General features: G+C 32.7%; 1 protein-coding gene across 2 annotated transcripts in view; it reads left to right on the top strand.

Annotated features, from left to right (window-relative positions):
- The window catches only part of LOC123566604 (collagen alpha-1(X) chain-like), a 163,883-nt gene that overhangs the window by 110,707 nt on the left and 38,319 nt on the right, over positions 1–14,857 (top strand). For both annotated transcript variants that reach the window (XM_045360871.2, XM_053549714.1), the window contains exon 2: positions 8,057–8,095. In XM_045360871.2, the coding sequence (XP_045216806.2) occupies positions 8,057–8,095 (39 nt within the window). The remainder of the gene's footprint in view (positions 1–8,056; positions 8,096–14,857) is intronic.

Below are 14,857 nucleotides of genomic sequence, written 5' to 3'. Positions count from 1 at the left end.
TATGGATATTTTTCTTTAGTATGGTATGCAAATATTGAACTCAGTTGAAATCTGTTTCATTATATATATGCTATATAATGACTGAATCTAATTACACTGTAATGAAGGTACGCTTCATACAGTTTATCTATGTGATATGACTACGGTCAATTACAATTATACGTTCTGCTTGACCTTCACTTTTTTTATAGGTGTGACGTCATTGTCCAAAGATTCATGAATAGCGAATATGCATTTGTGAAAGCAGGGATCAGCTGGCCTATTTTAGAAATAAATAAAAATAATAAATAAAAAAATCCTTTAATTGGTTTTTTCTCATGTATTCTAATCAAACTTGATTTGTAGCATCTTTATTAGGCCCGCAGCCAACTTTGTTCAGCTGTAACATTTGACCCTTTTTAGGGGCTGCTAGAGCTAAAACTAGAAATGCCTTTATACAGCGTCTCATGGACAGCTTGGTGGATCTTTGTCATACTTGGTCTGGAGCATCATTATAAGGTCCTCTTCCAAATTTATTTATATAGGAACTTGGGCCCTATTAAGGACCACTATAGCTAAAAGTAGATATGCCTTTCTTCGCATTAACCACTAAAATTTCAATGGATTTTTATCAAACTCGATGTGTAACAATATCATAAGGTCTTCTGTTATTTTGTTACAAATGGGGATAGGGACCAATTTAGCTAAAAATATAAACACGTTTAATGACCTCTTCTCATGAACCGTTTCATGAATCTTCATCAAACTACTGCTGTAATTATTCGTCTAAGGATAAACGAAACAAAATTGCAGCCCTACGAAACCTTTTCGAAAAATTAAAAGAGAACCATTTAAATTGTTAAAGTGCGGTGTTTAGTTTTGCAATTTGAAAAATGTTAGATGAAAGATTAATGTTAGATTAAAAATTTCATAAACTTCTTTCCTTATTACAAATCGCCGACCATCATTTTTAAGGATATTTCTTGTTTTCGGTTAATTAACTGATGAAAGTATTCTTGTTATGTATATAACCTTGTAGTGCATAGCTGGATTTCAAACTTGTACTAAAGATATATTTCGCAAGCAATCATTTCGTCTTCTTAATTTTGTTTATTTTCCTGTATGAAGTAAAGTGAGGACGGTTTACCCTGTATTTTTGTAGTGCATTGACCCGCTCAAATGATTATAGCAATGAGTAATGAGAAGACTTCTTACTTGTAAGACCAATTCTGCCAGCGTTATTGTCAATGTAATTATATTACTATTTCTTAAATGCAGCCTCACTTTTCTGTGAATGTACTCGTACTCGCATGGCATGACATATACACCTGTATTTCTTTGGCTTTCGTGTTCTATAGGGAGAGCGCCAATCTAAGGATCGCGGGGTCTTGAGTTCGATCCTCGGGCGGGCCGTATGTCCTCCGTGACGATTTGATAAAAGACATTGTGTCTGAAATCATTCGTTCTCCACCCTTGATTCATCTGGGGAAGTTGACAGTTACTTGCGGAGAATAGGTGTGTACTAGTACAGAATCCAGGAACACTGGTTAGGTTAACTGCCCGCCGTTACATAACTGAAATACTGCTATTTTCGTTGAGAAATGCGATGTTTTATTGTACTTTTACAGCTAAATTCACAAACTCTGTCACCAAATACTAGCGTACAATGCCATTAGCTTAACAGATATTGAAGAAGCTCCCGTTATAGCTACGGTCAATGAGTGATTTAAGTCAAACGTATTATTTTTAAGTTGTCAGGTTTAAACATCAAGGATTCTTCACTCTTAACGGAAAGATACTTCATAACCATTTAAGTTCATTTCAATCTCTTTTCAATTCTCCATAGAGACTGCATTTGACACTTCTGCATTACAAATATGATGTGAAATTAAAACCAAAAACAGTATTGCCTAAAAAGTTTCCTGCTGACTGTTTACATGGGAATATTAGGTATGTTGATTCTAGACTCACACTGAAGGCACGGTAACACCGACACTAACATCAAAACACCCTTATTACGTTATACAATTTAAAACAGACAAAATAGTTTTTCTTTCTTCAAATCTTCTTATACGGTAAATCAAAAGTCTTTAGTTTGTTTGAAGCTTGCAATTAAATAAGATTGGTAAAGCCAGAGGGATAGGCTGAATGCTTGCGTGGAACTTATTGAATGTAAGACAGAAACTTGTCATGTGATCAACATCAATTTTGATAGAAATCACATCTAAATAAATCACTGGAATTAGATACAACTATTGCTAGATAACTGACACTTGTAGGCATCTGGATATCTGATGTTATTGACTTTAATGGAATAGTGTGTCTCAGGACTATGCGAGTATTCTCCCTCAACGGTGGTAAACATGAGAACATTATTGAAAACAGTTATCTCAAACTCCAAAAGCCTATTCTTCATAAGATATGTAAGTTAGAAGGGAACGATAGGACAGAGTCAAAAGCGTATAAAAATAGTGTTCAGTGCCAAGCATTGTCCGTAAACTTGTAAGTCTGTGTGTACAAAAATACATTAAATATTCTGATATTTTTTTTGGTTGGGTTTAAAGTCGCACCGACACATTTTAGATCATATGTCGACTTTCCAGCTTTGACGGTGGAGGAAGACCCCAGGTGCCCCTCCATGCATTATTTCATTACGAGCGGGCACCTGAGTAGAACCACCGACCTTCCGTAAGCCATCTTGATGGCTTCCTCACATGAAGAATTCAACGCCCAAAGTGAGGCGCGAACCCACATTGATGAAGGGCAAGTGATCGTCCTACCTGACAATAATATATATAAACGTTGAAGGTTTACATAGACAGACTAAAACAAGAAGAGAGTCTTTGAAAAGATGAATGTTCCCGATGTATACATTATTGTAAAGTATGTTGATTTAGAAATGTACCAATTGGATATTGATTCTGCAACACATTGAGACATGATATAGTTACTGTGCTTAATGTAAAGGGTGCTTCGAATTAACGTATAGTTTAATATCTCAATTTCTTTTGATGAATATTTTAGGAACAACCGTTAAAGAAAATACTCTACGAAAACATCTGAAATTAAAATAACAATATGTTCTAAATATGACTCGAGGCCTTTTTTAGAAGGTAGAAACGGTAATAACTGAAATAAAACAATGATGTATCTATAAAAGTTTACGCTTAATTTGCATTGTTAAAAATAAGACCAAATATATATCCAGTTTACTTTGTTGACAGAGTATAATGATGATACTATACCATGGTTCTCAGTCATAACATTACATGTATCTCGCTTTAAATAATTGTCTTCTTTAGAACAGACTACCTAATGCCCACCATAGGTGACCTTAACAAGTTTTAAACTCGTTAGTGATGCTAAAGTGCTAGTATTTCTATTTATATAGCGCTATCCGACATTTCGACATTAATAACATTTTTGCTTAATCACAATAAAAATTATTCAGACAAAAAATACACGAAGGCTTTAAAAATAGTCTACTGAGTACCGACAGTGCCAACAAAAAGTAATTATGTCCATTCGTCACGAAACCAAACCATCTATCAGAGAATGCAACATGCGAAAATGTACACAAAAGTCATGAATTCTTAAATGCTACATATGTAAAAATACTGACTGTACCGAGTGTCCTAAGGCAATTATTCACCAAATGACTCCTTGTCTAGTGTTGCTTAATAATTGATGAAACTAGAGAAAAGTATGTCAGGTTAAGCATCGCTGTTACCATGTAATAACTAGAAAGGGTCAAATTCGAAAACATGTTTAATTAAACCATGACTGTTAATTATATATACTAACAATAAAGTTATTTGAAGATATTATATATACACAAAATCACTTAAGTCTTCAGAATGGATATAATTGGTTGTCGAGTATTTGCGTTCTTCTGCTTCTAAAGGATTTATTATCCGATTTAATTTCCTTTCTGGTAGACTTATCATTTTGTTGATGCATGTTGACATAATATCAATACGCTGGGAAATAAATGCATAATGATCTATTTCATCGAATACACATAATTTATAATTACGGAGGCATCATGTCATGTTTATTACTTTCAGAATCGTCAGACAAGACGGAGAGAAATAGTTTACATGTCCCAGTTGGAATACTTTACTGTAACAAGTCCCAAATGATTTGAAATAGCAGATCCCTACAAATCAAATTACTAATGAAAAGATAGTAACAAATGTATTCTGTATTCTCATATACAGATGTAGGACTTGTTCTAACTCTAGAGAAATCTTACTTTGAACGTATCTCATAAATTGCTGTAAATTTCGTTCAGTTCATATTTTATTGATATTTAATAAACTTTAAAAGGCACTTTTAACGTGTATGTCTTTGACAAGTTATGACTGAACTAATTTGAAAATTACACGTGGTTTAAAGTTTTCCTGATAAAAAGTACTTGTAGCAGTCAATTACGATTTCTTATGTGGAAAACACGAGACGCGTGATTTATCTTTTGCCTAAAAAAACTAGACACGCGGTCTATCTAATTTAACAGGGAAACAATAACGGTTACCGTGGTCTGTTAAATGTTTATTAAAATACAGGAGACGCGGTCTGTTAAATTGATAATTCATTTCTTACCAAGAAAATAGGAGACTTGCTGTATTAAATTTATGATTTATTACCGAGAAAACAAGACACGTGGTCTGCTTAATTATACCAAGGAGACAATAACTGTGGTCTATTAAATCTACGTGTCATTGTTTATTAAAATAAGGAGACACGGTCTGTTAAATTGATGATTCATTTCTTACCAAGAATATAGGAGACTTATGATTTATGACACGCGGTCATTTTAATTATTCTAAAATAACAAAAACCGTGGTCCTTTAAAGGAAGCGCGGTATATAAAATATATTATATATTTCTTACCAAGAAAATAAAATATATTATATATTTCTTACCAAGAAAATAAAATATATTATATATTTCTTACCAAGAAAATAAAATATATTATATATTTCTTACCAAGAAAACAGAAGACGCTGTCTATTTTTTCAGTTCTGGTAAAGCAAATACGAGTAATGCTACAATGTGTTAAGCAAGACTGTTTCTTTTTTGGACCGTTTCCTTCAGTTTGATTGGCTAACAGAATTTTTTTACGAGTGTGTAACTGCCAGTACAGAGATTTAAATAATTTGACTTGACTTGAAAACAATTACTATAAAAAGAAACAAAAGTAATAAATGTCATATTTTTTTGTTTTACACACTTGTGAAACCCGAAACCTCGTACACATATCTATGATAACGGCGTTATCGGACATATGTACTTCGGTTTCGGGTTTTACAAGTGTGTTAAACAAACAAAAAATATGACATTCATTCCTTCATACAATGACCGATTACCATTAAAAGGAATTATAAAAGACATGAGCATATAATACATCATAGAAAAATAAAAGTTTAATCAGTTACGATTTGATAATAACAAAAAAATATGAATTTATTTTGCTTATAGGCATTTTAGTGACAAAATGTTTAAGATAGGAGTTTAAGATGCCTTTACACCAAACTCGACAATTTTGTTATCTCTCACTGTCAAGTACACTATAAATCAAACTGCGGATGAGATGACACTTTTTTTCAGACATTGAGACACAAAATAAACAATTGGATATTCCCTTCCTTACTATATATACACGGGTCTGCATCGAACTTTTTTCAAGTTTTGATGTTCTTGCCATGTAACTGTATTTAAACTTTGCATATTTTATACGAACGTCTCATCTCAGCCATTAGCGAGTACACGTGAAGAAATAGAAAACAATTGTTTCTGAAAACTGAAAAAATATACATTCATTCATAATTCTTACATAATTAATTTATCTTCTTAGAGTAGAAATGATATATCCCAGTATAAGCCATATTAGTAGACTGCAATTCAGTGTTGGTCACATTTCGAAAATAATGACTTGTACATCTTAGCTTTCGTTACATATTTTGTGTATACGTACTATGATTGGCTGCTTGCTTGCTTGCTTGCTTGCCTCTTGATTGATTGATTGATTGATTGATTGATTGATTAATTCATATATTGTTAAACGTCAATAATAAAAAATGATAAGAAATATGATTAGAAGCAATTATTTTTTAGAATTTGTTGCTAGACATTAGTAACTACAGTTAGACATACATGTAATTAGAGGGACAGCAGAGAGTTTCTTCCATCATATTATTCAAACACTGTTACGAGTATCAAAGACGGTGTTTTCGTGATGTTCTGATAGATTCCTTGCTACGTTTCCTTATAATCAGAATGTCAAAATTTATTACAGAATTTCTTTTATACTACGCTAAGAATTAACTAGTTTGTCACCTTTTATTTCTTAGGACAGATATTCAGTAATATGTAAATTCAATTGTGTTTGAGGTCACATCCGTCAGCGTAATTATAGGCTTGTTGTGTACGATACTGTTCCATTAAGGTACTCCATTACGCGATGCTGTCTGCCAGTCACACATTAACTAAGTGAGGGGTTTTCTGCCCGTAAACATTTGTAAGAAAATACGAAATAATGTCTATGGCCATTTATTACGTTTCAGAACAATTATTTAATAATATACTATCATAACACATTCTGGCTAGCGTTGATCCTTCCTTGTTAAATATATTCTCACATTGATTGTTACAGTAGATAAATGATAACTTTTTTACAGCTGAATGTTAATAAATACAGAGATCGAAATACCGAAGAAACAACACATGCAAAATCTGTTGAGCACCGTTGTAGGATATTTTCGTAAAAAGAGCATGTAATAAACACAGTCGTTTTCTTTCTATGCCATGCATTTTCATTTGTTTTTTCGTATACTTTCGGGTTCAAGAGTAGTGCGGTACCAGTGACTTATACTTGATAATTATTGAATATATTTCAGTCATCAACTGAAAAAACATGTCTGTAATAAATCAGTTTATTTTATACCGTACTATGAATAGTAACAAAACTGTATTGGACAAAGTCCTGTTACCCAAGTCATATAACTGATTATAAACTTGCCGTGGATGAGTGATGCACGTTTGACGTCATTTTACCCTGTGTCGTTGCGATATAAAATCATTTACGTTGATATTTTATATCTAGATAACTGATTCAAGCAATCGAGTAATCGTTATCGTGTTTAGGTATGTAATAAACAACAGACAAAATCCTCGTGCAATATAGGTTTAGTTGCGCAAATAACCACGTCAGCCCGCTCCCCCCCCCCCCCCCCCCCCCTTTGCCGTTTAACAAGAGTGTAAAATAGCATGAATATATCATCTGCGAGAAACACTTCTGTTCAATTTGAATAGTTTGCGGTCTTTTTCAAGAAAAACACATCAAAAAAATAAACAGACATACTAACATAAAAGCTGACAGTTCCAATTTGCAAATAGAAAACTACGTACGAAGCTAATATAGACCCAGGTGTTTTTGCTGACAAAAGTAGCACGAAGCACACAGTAAATTGAAATAAATCTAATCATCAGTAGCCATTTTGGAACTATGAAAGTGTTTGGTAGAGCCCCATGCATGTTCGTTTTCAATTAAATTTTGAACTTTAAACGATAAACCTTTCTGCGTAAGACTTGAAAGTATTGCTGTCTGGAACTTTGCCACATGCAAGAACGCCTCATGACAACTGTATTAATTTTGATCAGTAAAATGTAAACTGACCACTTTTGAGAGCGGGATTAAATGTTGTTATCTAGCAGTACAAATATATTTTCATAAAAAAGAGTGACTTATATCGTTTTTTTTTTCTTTCAAACTTTCGTGCAGGTAAACGTGTTTGTAAATACTCCAAAATGATTAAAAAAGACAGATCTTCATGCACAGCATATACTTGTTATTTCATGATGATTTAAGAGTAACAGTACATTAGAATAGTTGTAGATTTCTTATCTCTTAAAACAAGTCCTGTTATATTTCACAAAAGAAAAATTAGAAAGGTTTCTGTAGATGATATTTGAGTTTAGATCTAAGACAAAGCGACAAACTCGTTAACAATTTAATTCTGTTTTATTTCTATTGTCCTTAAAATTTTATTCTATAAATAGCTCTCTATTTTTTCAGATTTTTAAGCTACACAGGCGACATAAAAGATCTGATGTGGTATGTATACAAACAATTAATATAGGATGAACAAAACAGCTCAGCCGCCATTTATTATTTTGTCAAATTCAGTGAATATATATACTTTACCAAATCCTGGTGCATTTTGGAAATTTTGCGTACGATTCTACAAAATCAAGCTATATCATTATACGAAATTACTCATTTTTTTCCGGTTTTAGTCGCTAAATTTAAAATGTATAGAATCAACAAACAAGTGAATAAGTTATAAGGAAAGAAAATTGTATTAAAAGCAAAATTACATGATTTTCGTGCCCTGTCGAATAAGATCACTCATATTTCGGTAATATTTATCCAGTTTATAGTATAAACATAAAACCCCCGTATTCTAATAAAGGTTGATCAGCCGTAACGGTTGCTCTTTTTTAAAACAAAACGTTCTGGTGTATTGTTTACTTTCAAGTGTCGGGTGTGGAAGTAAAATGAATACAATTATATTTTTGCGTGACTTGACATTTTTTGAAAATTTTGATGTGTGAATATGTTTATCTCCTTCTATGTTTAATTATTATGTTTAATTATTAAACATGCAATGCTAAGAATAGCAATATATTGGTAACAATAGTCTTTAGTAGGTAAGGTGTTTTGTTCAGAATATATTATCATTTTTAGAATAGTGATTATAATTCTATTTCTTAATTCAGACGTTAACGAAGATGTTTCACGAACACGCCCCGTTTGGAATTTATACCTACACCACAAAATATAGACTGTTTCTGCATAAGTTAACTTTGCCTAACGCACCTTAGTTCGAGTATGAATCGTACAAAGTTCGAAAAGTTACTTCGAATGATATGGAGCAGTGGCTGTGAAAACAGTATCTTGTAATATATATAGATAAATATAACTATTAGTTTATGTTGTAGATGATCTTAACTTCAGAGAAATGTTAAATAATAGGTGAATGTCTGGCGAAACAAATATATAAAGTTTCGATGAGTAGAGAAACTTTTACTCTTGACTGAACTACAGTTAATGGATTTTTACTTAAAGTACAAATGTAACAGCAATCGGACATCGGCTCAAACAGTCAAAGAAATTTCAATATCTAATAATAAGTTTAATTGCTGCAAACTCATTAATTCGTGGATTGTTTCGTTCCTTAATATATTTTACAGATTAAAATGGCAGATGAAACATGTCTTGCGTAAAAAAAATATTGTTTGAACCCGCTTAACTAACATTTAAGAAAATTGAACATAATATTTAAAATTGCATAGTTATCTCATGAAGCAGTTTGATATCTTTAAGTTCCGGGGTGTTGAACTTCTTTTGCAGAAGTGGCATCAGTTTAGGATTAAAATTAGTTCAATTTACCCTGGTTTTCATTTTTAAGAGCTGGTTTAAATCAAGAGATGTTTACTCTAAGCTATGGCTGTTTTATAACGTATGTTCGGTATTTGCGTATTGTGTTTATCTATTAGTAATTAAAATGTGGTACCTTTCAAAACGCAAACATATGAATTTTAAAATTTGGATGACATTTTTTTTATGAACTGAATGGTATTTAAAACTAATTTTTGTCTGAATCCGGTTATGAAGTCATTAGCAAGGTAATTTACGTGCAGATGATATATAATTTCTTCTTCTTTTTTAAAATTCTATGACGTTGCCGAATATTTATTCTTACGAAGATATCTTTGTCTTATTTCCTTCATAAAACTTTTTATGTAACATACGAGTAGTAATGGGTGTTCGACTTTAAATTATTGCTTTGAAATGCATTCGTGTGCAAAAGTGCACTTAAATGAAAGTTGTATTTGAGAGACAGTTCATCTACCTAAATATTAGAAGGATGAAGTGATCTTTAAATGACAGATCCATCTAACCAAATGTAAAAAGGCCTTTAAATTGCGTTTCATCGAGTTTACAAGCTGATAGGAAAAGTTAAGATGACCATAAATAACTAAAATACAGTAAAAGCCAGGGAAACAACGAATGTATGTAGTTCCCTTGAGACTATGGCCAAACCCACAGTCGTAAAGGTTCGAAAAGGCATGCATATTTTATCACAGAGCTTTGTTATATAGCTGAAAGAACACCTTTTCTAGATAAACTCAAACTGGCTTCTCTGGAAATTTGACATTTTCGGTTAAAGGAGTGGTTGATAAGATATTTAAGAGTTCGACTGAACTTTACCGATAAATAATACAAAGTATCACATTTAAAGAATTCATGTATGAATTTAAAGTATTCTACACGTTTGGATCAAGCTGTAAAGGTCCACGGATCTAATATTTGGCCAGGTTTATGTACATTTGTTGAGGATTTTATACATTGGAATTCATGATAGGTTCTCCATGAAAGATGGACATAGTATATCTTTAATTGTTTGATTTAAATGAACATTTGTTTTCTGTTACCTTAAGAAATTTTGTTATGTTGTATTTATATTTGGTTTATATGCAAGCGAGGTCCCCTAATTATCCCCCGCCGAAGGCGGAGGGATATAGTTTTGGCGTTGTCCGTCCGTCCATCCGTCCGTTCGTCTTTCCGTCCGTCCGTCCGTCCGGGAAGTATCTGGGAAGTGGATGAGAATATTTACATAAAACTTCAGATACATGTTCAACACTATGGGGAAATGCGGCTTCTTAAGTTTCAATCAGATTGCTTGAGTAACATTAGGGTTATGGCCCTGAGAAATTTCTGGTGTTAACTATATAGGGTACTATAAATATGGCAATTTCTGCTTCATAACTTATGACATATTTGACCTAGAACTCTGAAACTAAAATTGAATTTAGATCACCATTATGTGGTTTCGTGATGATATTTTTGGTAAATTCGGAGTTATTTCCCTTTAATTGTTTAATTTAAAAAATAACATATTTGTACATAACAAACTAACCAATTGATAGATTTCATTAAACTTCTTTCATTTTTCCACGGACATTAATTATCAACATGTGAAGTTGTGTACCCACACCCGGTCACCGACACTGCCCTGGTCATCCCCCCCCCCCCCCCCCCCCAACTTTCCCCCAAAAAAGAAATAACACCCACGTTCCAGATTTCTTACTTGATCACGACAGAATTCCTACAACGATCGATCGCGTAAAACTTGACTGCCATTTTTTGAAAGCATCGATCGCATATTTTGATACAACGTTTTTAAATGGTATGTCATATATATGTTATAACTATGTTATGTAAGTGTTATGCCATTTAACTAGATTTGTGTGATAACGTAGAATTTAGATTTGTGTATTGTCAGTTAGTAACATGTAGATAAGTGTAACGCGATGTAATTAGATGTGTTTGATTTATTAAAATAATCCTAATATTTACGCACAAAAGCTATTAATTTTGTACCTGTATTTCTGTCAGTATGAAACACACTTTTAACAAATGATTTGAAAATCCCAGGGAAATCGGTATCTCGCCAATATATTTCATATTTTTCATTAGACTGTATTCATCCGCATTTAGGAGAACGCCAAAACATAAGGCTTGTCTAAAAATTCGCGGAGTCAAGAAAATCGTTCAAAAATAGGTCAGCTGAGATCAATCCGCTTTCAGCACGTTTTAGGATAATGTGTAAAAGCAACAGATGAAAGACAGAAATACTTCAATTATTCACAAGTATCTTTGTTTGTACGCGTTACTTTGATATTTTCTGTCCCTGTGGATTTGAACATTACCAGGTTTTTTCTTAGTTTGACCAGTATTGTGCTATGAAGACACTATAACCTGATTATACATACAATAATAAGATAGTGCTAGACCTATTATTTTTCTTCCCTCTAGTCCAAGTATTGCGGATAATTAAGTTATATTTAGGAACGGTAAGGAGGGCACTCTGCTTTCTTGTTTGTAAATCCTCCAAAATTGAAGCTTATATAAAGTTCTACACGGCAAACGCTCCTGAACGGTTTTCACGCGGCATATCCATAATAACATTAGCTGCTTCTGCTTCTGTTACTACAGCCTTGTCTATGAATAGAAAATACGCGTAAATAAAAACTATCACCTATTATATGTCTACATGGTACATTTGAGAAAGATTGTACTCCACAAAGCCCCGTTTATAACTTGTGCTAAATCACAAATGATAGAAAAGTATTTTCCCATATAGCCATATTTTTTAGCTGTTATGGTTTCATGGGAAATTGTTATTGCAGGTCAATTTTAATTTCATATAATTTATTGATAATGTGATTTATAAAAGCCTAAGGCTTCCGATATGATAACAGCAGTTATGAAACTTATGAAACTTTTCCGTGTAGTATTTTTTCTAGATGTTATGATATACTATCATGTTGATACTGACAGCATCTGGTGAGTTACTGGGATTACGCTTTGTTTGTGGTTCGTCATCAGTCCATCGTCTGTCAGTAAACAATGTCTTGAAATAACATCTTCCATGAAACCACTGTGCCATTTTTTACATAATTTCCAAGTAATGCATTTTATGTTGTTTTCTACCAACACTAAATGAAGTCCTTGTGGAACTGTTTTCTGAAACCGGTTGATTGTCAGTTTTTAAAATAAATAGTTTTACAGAGAACCTATCCGTTACAACATGACCGTGATTGGCGATGTTGTTTGCATAAAATTATATTAGTTTGTTTGTTAGAGAAATGTTCTTACAACATAATAAAGAACCTTCTCTGATATCGATGATAATAAAATATGTAAGAAGATCCTTTTGGAGCATCAAATACAACCAAGCAAAATAATAGCAAACTCGGTTTGAATTGAGTCTGTTCCAGAGAGATAATGGAAAGAGCAGCACTCCTAGCACCGGTTTAAGTGGAACTCTACTACACAGATATTGAACTTCCTCCATGATCCCAAAGGAGCCGAAAATATAACAAAATTTAGTTCAGGTTCAGAAAGGTTTTTACTTTTAAATTATCACTATTAACACTGAATCCAAGTACGGAGAGACATTTACAAAACAATTTAATATGAATTATCATCGTGCGTGTGATTCCATGAAGATAGCTAAACTGAAATGAATCCGTCTGCAAACATTGCGGACTTGTTTATTCTAAATAAAACTTCTCACAAACCCTCAAAGTTTCATATTCCTGAATGAGTATTTATCCCATGCGGTACACGATTAAATAAAATACGGATATTGCCATATAAACATTTCGACAAAATCAAGAAATACTATGGTTTCATTGTGTTCACTTTACGGTCTCTAGCTATTTTCAAACTATCACAAAAATACACTTGAATAAATTAATTTTGAATATACTACGTGTATTTATGAGGGTATGAGGTGTAGATATTGAATTTTCGCTAATATGTGGTCAAATAGCGAACCAAATTAAGGCGGGATAAAGAAATAGTTTTTGTTTTTGTCGAGATTTCATGCCTTGTAACGAATTCACTAATATGTACATGTATATGCCAGAGATGTATATGCAGTTCTGGGACTTATATTTATATGTCATAAAATTATAGATGAAAACAACAGTAGGCTAGCATCGCTTGATTTTGTTGAATTTGTTTATATCTTATTTCAATATGCATGCATGAGAAATGTTATCAATATGAAAAAAGTGTCAAAGTACCAAAAGGGGCGTTAAAAATTAAAAGTATATAAATCTTGAAACGTCTTCTCCTCTGAAATTGATAATCGGTAGAACATATACAAAAATACAACGACTGTTTCATATTAATATATTGTAAGTATAATTACATACATTGCATGTTAACTTGTAATTAATCAAATCCTCGGCGCAATTGTATTTGAGATTCAATTCGATTGCTGCAAAGAGGATAATTATGTTTGTCATATATCACGCCAGTTTGTCTCGTTATTCCATCAACTATAAAAGGTATTGTTGGTTAATTGTAAAATCTTTAAACGCGGAAAAGAGATCGTATACATTTAAAAAAATAATTCAAAATCAAAACATTTATTCAGACTTTTTTTTTCTGAACCGTGTCTTTAAGATGCAGACCTCTTTTTAGCTCACCAATGCTCAGGTGCGTTACTCGATGTCCGGCGTCTGTCAACATTTAGCTTTTGTATGCGATAGAGGCTGTATTTTTCAATTGATCTTCATGAAATTTGGTCAGAATGATTGCCTTGATGAATTCTAGGTCAAGTTTAAATACAGGTTATCTTGGATCAAAAACTAGGTCACTAGGTCAAATCAAAGAATAGAGGCTGTATTTTTTAATTTTTCTTCATGAAATTAAAGCAGAATGATTGTCTTATTACAATCTAAGTCAAGTTTGAATATGGGTCATCTGGAATCAAAAAGAAGGTCACTAGGTCAAATCAAAGAAAAAACTTGTGTAGGCGATAGAGGCTGGTTTTTTTAATTGATCTTCATGAATTTTGGTCGGAATAATTGTTTTGATGACATCTAGGTCAAGTTTGAATAGGGGTCATTTGGGATCAAAAACTAGCTCAATAGGTGAAATCAAAGGAAAACCTTGTGTATACGATAGAGGCTGTATTTTTCAATTGATCTTCATAAAGTTTGGTCAGAATGATTGCCTTGATAAAATCATAAAAGCTAGGTCGAGTTTGGATATGGGTTATCTGTGATTAAAAACTAGGTCACTAGGTCAAATCAAAGAAAACCCTTGTTTATGCGATAGAGGCTGTATTTTTCAATTGATCTTCATGACATTTGGTCAAAATAATTTTCCTGATGAAATCTAGGTCAGGTTTGAGTATTGGTCATCTCGGGTCAAAAAGTAGGTCACTAGTTCAAATCAAAGGAAATCATTGTGTATGCGATAGAGGCTGTATTTTTCAATTGATCTTCGTGA

The sequence above is a fragment of the Mercenaria mercenaria genome, chromosome 8 (genome assembly GCF_021730395.1).
Source record: "Mercenaria mercenaria strain notata chromosome 8, MADL_Memer_1, whole genome shotgun sequence".
NCBI classification, from domain to species: domain Eukaryota; kingdom Metazoa; phylum Mollusca; class Bivalvia; order Venerida; family Veneridae; genus Mercenaria; species Mercenaria mercenaria.
Note: the sequence above shows the minus strand (reverse complement) of the source record. Positions and strands in the feature narration are given on the sequence as shown.